The 5,556-nt window shown below is 36.9% G+C and overlaps 1 protein-coding gene across 1 annotated transcript; it reads right to left on the bottom strand.

Moving 5' to 3' along the window:
* Positions 1 to 818: 818 nt before the first annotated feature.
* Positions 819 to 1,849, bottom strand: LOC142167106 (uncharacterized). The gene is made up of 4 exons (XM_075227261.1): positions 1,672 to 1,849; positions 1,398 to 1,579; positions 1,174 to 1,229; positions 819 to 1,077 (listed from the first exon to the last, which is right to left on the bottom strand). The coding sequence occupies exons 1-4, from the start codon at positions 1,847 to 1,849 to the stop codon at positions 819 to 821; spliced, it is 675 nt and encodes a 224-aa protein (XP_075083362.1).
* Positions 1,850 to 5,556: the final 3,707 nt, after the last annotated feature.

Below are 5,556 nucleotides of genomic sequence, written 5' to 3'. Positions count from 1 at the left end.
AGATATTGTTGCCACATATTCAGCCTCTGCTGTAGATAAAGCAATCGAGTTCTGCTTTTTTGTTCCCCAAGACACTAGACAAGAACCAAAAAAATGTGTTGTTCCTGAAGTATTTTTTTCCTGTCAACATGAAAATCTGCATAGTCAGCATCATCATAACTAACTAGATCAAAGCTATACCCCCTAGGATACCATAGACACAGATCAAGAGTCTCTTTAAGATATCTGAGTATCCTCTTGACAGCCTTCAGATGAGACTATTTGGGATTTTCCTGAAATCTTGCACACAATCTCACACTAAATACAATATTAGGTCTGCTTATTATGAGATACAACAGTGATCCAATCATTCCTCTATATAGCTTCTGTTCAACACTTTTCCCTTCTTTATCAAGGTTTAGCTTTGTTGCAATGGCAATGGGAGTGTCTATGGAGGTCGAAAAGACCATGTTGAATTTCTTCAGCAGTTCCTTGATGTATTTTTGCTGATGTATCATGGTTCCAGTAGGTATTTTCTTAATTTTTAACCCCAAGAAGAAGTTCAATTCACCCATCATGCTCATTTCAAACTCATTCCCCATCATCTCAGCAAATTCCTTGCATATTACTTTATTAGTAGCTCCAAAGATAATGTCATCCACATATATTTGTACAATTAGAACATTTTTGCCTTTGCTCCACAGAAATAGTGTGTTGTCTACCTTTTCTCTTACAAAGTTATTGGTTAAGAGGAATTTTGAGAGTCTTTTATACCAAGATCTTGGAGCCTATTTCACTCCATACAGGGCTTTGTCTAACTTGAACACACGGTCAGAAAATTATTCACTCTCAAACCTAGGAGGTTGCTTAACAAATACTTCCTCATTCAGATAACCGTTCAAGAATACACTCTTTATATCCATCTGATACAGGGTGAACTCCATGTGTGCAGCAAAAGCTATTAGCCTCCTTATAGCTTCCATTCTAGCTATAGGTATAAATGTCTCATCATAGTCAATGCCTTCTTCTTGATTGTATCCCTGAACCACAAGTCTGGCCTTGTTCCTTGTGATATTTCCTTGTTCATCCAGCTTGTTTCTGAACACCCATCTAGTATCTATGACAGTTATGTTCTTGGGTCTTTGTACCAAGTGCCAGACCTTGCTTATTTAAAATTGATTTAGCTCATCTTACATGGCTGTAATCCAATCTGGATCCCTTAGAGCTTCCTTTTTGTTCTTAGGTTCAACCTGTGAGAGGAATGGTGTAAGTGCATATAGATTTCTCATAGATGACTTGGTTTGCACTCCAGCATTAGGATCAGAGATGATGTTCTCAAGAGGGTGTGAACTTTGATGTTTTCATAACCTAATCTGCATTCCCAGAGATGGTTCACCCAAGGGGTGACCAAAAGAAACAGTGTCAGTAGGTATTGTTTCATCAGTCTGGTTAGTAGTCAAAATAGTTCTCTCTTCTTCTTGATCCTCATGATCACTCTCAACTTCCTTAGGATCTCCTGATCCATTGTCAGATTGAAGTTCAGGTTGATTAGAAGCTCCTTCACCAGTGAGTCCTATGTCATAGTCTTCATGCTGCAGGCCTTTCTCAGCCAAGTTGTTAGATTCATCAAAAAAACATAAACATTTTCTTCTACGCACATAGTTCTTTTATTAAAAACTTTATAGGCTTTACCATATGAAGAGTAACCCAAGAAAATTCCCTCATCACTTCTGCCATCAAATTTACCTAGAGCTTCTTTGCCATTATTATGCACAAAACATTTGCACCCAAATGCTCTCAGGTGAGTGATGTTGGGCTTTCTTCCTCGAAATAACTCATAGGGAGTTTTACTAAGAATAGGTTTGACCATGCGTCTGCTTAGCAAGTAACATGCATTATTGACTACCCCAGCCTAGAAGATCTTAGGTAGTCCACTAGCAATCAGCATGGTCCTCCCCATGTCTTCTAGAGATCTATTCTTTCTTTCTACAATACCATTTTGTTATGGAGTTCTAGGTATAGATAAGTTATGATAAATTCCATGTGTGTTACAGAACTCAAGGAATTTAGATTTCAATCTCAGTTCCACGGTATGTTCTTATACTTAAAATATTACAACCCAGTTTTTGTTGAATCATTCTGACAAACACACAAAAAATATCAAAAGTTTCATCTTTAGATCCCAAAAATAGAGTCCATGTATACCTAGAAAAGTCATCTACAATGAAAAATACATACCTCTTGCCTCCCCTGCTCCTCACTCTCATTGGTCCACATAGGTCCATGTGAAGGATTTTCAAAGATTTGGAGGTGTTGATAACCTATTTTAGATTTAAAAGGTGACCTTACATGTTTCCTTCTAACACAGGCATCACATACCTTGTATGAGGTGAACTCAACTTTTAGTAGTCCAAGGACTAGGTCCTTTGCTGCCAACTTGTTGAGCTGAGAAAGATTGGCATGACCCAGTCTTCTATGCCATAACAATGGATCATCTTCCACTATACTTAAACATGTGTGCTCACTCTGAGGAAGAGACATAATGAATATCTTGAAAACATTGTTATGTCTCATACCTTTTAACACAATTTCATTAGTATCAAACTTAGTAACAGTGTAGATTTTATAATTGAATTTAACCTCATTTCCTTTATCACACATTTGAGAAATGCTAAGGAGATTATGTTTGAGGTTTACGACATAATACACATCTTCTATAGCATGAGACAGTGACTTACTGACCTTACCAATACATGTTATCTTGCCCTTTTTTTCATTTTCAAATGACACACTCCCTCCTTGGAAGGCTGTCAGTGAGAGGAAGTTTTTCTTTTCTCTAGTCATATGTCTTGAGCATCCACTGTCTAGATACGAGTCTTGATTGTTCCCTCTCACTTTAGTGGTTTAGCCTGCACCAGAAATCACAAGTTGGTCTTGGGAACCAAGAAAAGCTTGGATCCCTTTTTATTTGAAAAATGATGAATCACATCTCTTCTTGTCCAGAAGGGAAGATGATTAATAGTTGTTTTTTTGTTAACCTTAATCCACTTAGTTTGGACAAAAGGCTTGAATTTTGGTTCCTCTTCTTTCTTCACATTTATAGCAAGACTAAAAGTATTCTTAAACTGAGCATGAATTAAGGCAGGGCAAACATCTCTAAAGTGTCCTACCATTTCACAATGAGTGCACATTGTGTTATCAGAAATTCCTACATACTTTGGATAAAATTTGGGAACAGGTTTTCTATAGTTAATTCCTGATTTGTTAGTGCTGCTATTTTCATTCAGCCAATTTAATGCATATGAGGATCTATGTCGTTTGCTTAGCCTAGATAGTTCATAATTAGCCTTTTCTAGATTTCTTTGTTGAACTTTATTCCTACATTTAGCATCACAAAGATTATCATTAGCCCTTTTTAGTTCCTTTTCAAACTTATCTTGCAGATCACTCATCTTTCCCTTACCATGTGTATCAGGTAACTTTTCATTTTTAGAAGTGAGCTCAAGAACCTGGTTCTTAAGGTCTTTGACTTGTCCTTCAAGATCAGCTTTGTCAGATTCAAGTTCTTTGAGATCAATTTTGACACATGAGAGGTTTCTTATTAACTCATCATTTCCAGCACTCATTTTGTCCATCTCACACGTCATGGTCACAATTATGGCCATCAGTTATTTTTAAGACATAGCATGAATATTTTCTTTCAAGTTAGATATAATTACCTGATTTGTTTCATCTTCAGTCTCTGAATCACTCATGGCCATTATACCTATCACTTCTTCTTCTGTTTGGCTTTCTTCAATTGCCATCAGCACCACTTCAATATTTTCATCTCCAAAATCAGCTTCTAAGGTCCTCCATGTATCATGGGCAGAGATGCAAGAGGACACCTTGTAGAGAATATTTCTGGAAAAACTTCTATAGAGCAGGTCCTTTGCTTTAGCATTTTTCTGGATTAGCTGACGGTCTTCATCATCATATTCCTCTTCTCTCTTGTTACATTTGTTATCTTCACCATCTATTTTTGTAGGGATGATTGGTCCATGACTGATAATTATCCATAGGTCAAATTCAGTGGCCTAAAGGAATATTTCCATACGCATCTCCTATTCATCATAGTGATGTCCATCAAATAGAGGAGGTCTTCCAATATGCATTTCAAGCTGTACTGGAGGTTCTGTCTCCACAGTCTGATGTTTATGAATTACAGCATAGAGACTTATGGCCCCATCTTTTTTCTCTTCCTCTTTATCACTTCCATTGTCCTCATATGCTGCTAGAAAGGCCTGCTTCGTTGCTTTAGTGAATCCTTTACCTAGGATTTTTCCTTTGTTTGGACATTTTTCTCTAATTTTTTCCAGTTTTTCCTTTTCAGCTCGTTCTTTCCTCCACTCAATTTCCCATATTGGGCAGTCTTTGACCATGTGGTCTAGCTTGCTACACGTGTAACACCCATCATAAGTAGCTTTGTTGATATTCTAAGGCTTACCGTTGTTCTCTCTCTTAGGTGCCATTTTGGAGTTCTTCATGAACTTCTTCAACTTAGCAAACATTGCTAGGTCAGGATCATCCTTGTCAAATTCATCTTCTTCATACGCCTTAAGGACCAAGGCCTTATCTCTCTTTGGTTGTTCCTTGCACAGTTCTATTTTTCTCATTTCATGAGTCTTTAAGTTTTCAACCAACTCATCAAGTGAGATTTTATCCAGCTCCTTGGCTTCTTGAATAGATGTGACTTTTGATTCCCATAAAGCTAGAAGAATCCTTAGAACTTTGTTAACTAACTCTTTTGAGGTGAACACCTTTCCAAGTTATAATAGTTCATTTGTTATTATGGTAAACCTAGTCACCATCTCCTGGATGAGCTCAGAATCCTTCATGGAGAACAACTCATAGTTTCTCATAAGTAATTCTATCCTTGATTTCTTCACCTTCATGAGCAGTTTGGAGTGCATCCCAAATCTTGTGACAAGGTGTCTTCGCTACCGCATATTGGGTCACAATATGTCAATATGGAGTAAATAAATTAGCTTTTTAAAATAAAATAATTTAAATAATTTGACGCGATATTAAAGATTAGCGTATGATAAGCACATGTGTATCCTAAATGCTTAAAAGCTAGTACTGCATTGGAACAAGCTGATATCCTGATGTACTCATCAGGACCAAGTCCAAGGATAAGGATTTTCTTAGACTTTGCATTCTTCTCTATCATTCTGAAATTTGCTGCCACAAATTCAGAGGGGGTCCTTAGGAACAGTTTCATTTTGCACATTTTATTAAGTAGGAGTTAGTGGATGTTGGTTCATTGTGGTCCATAGTTCATAATCTTCAGTTGTCACATAATTTCTCCATTCTTGCTTTCCACCAACTGTAGTATTTTCCATTAAACAAGGGTACTCTGGTAGTTGATTATCCTTTATTAATTCCAGGTGGAGTACTCATTTTGCTTCCAAGATCTCTCTAGGTGTTAGTCGTGTGTGAGAGAACCTACTCTGATACCAATTGTAAATTTGAGTTACTTTATATATTACTAAAGAAATTGGTTCTTACCTTACTCCTTATGCGTAAAGTAAAAAT

Source organism: Nicotiana tabacum, chromosome 12 (genome assembly GCF_000715075.1).
Source record: "Nicotiana tabacum cultivar K326 chromosome 12, ASM71507v2, whole genome shotgun sequence".
Lineage (NCBI taxonomy): Eukaryota > Viridiplantae > Streptophyta > Magnoliopsida > Solanales > Solanaceae > Nicotiana > Nicotiana tabacum.
Note: the sequence above shows the minus strand (reverse complement) of the source record. Positions and strands in the feature narration are given on the sequence as shown.

Coding starts and splice junctions, on each gene's coding strand:
- LOC142167106 (XM_075227261.1), bottom strand. CDS start 1,849: ATGGTCAAACCTATTCTTAGTAAAACTCCCTATGAGTTATTTCGAGGA. Junction 1,580..1,671: donor CTTGGGTTACTCTTCATATG/GTAAAGCCTATA, acceptor TGGCTGAGAAAG/GCCTGCAGCATGAAGACTAT. Junction 1,078..1,173: donor CCAGATTGGATTACAGCCAT/GTAAGATGAGCT, acceptor ATGGGTGTTCAG/AAACAAGCTGGATGAACAAG.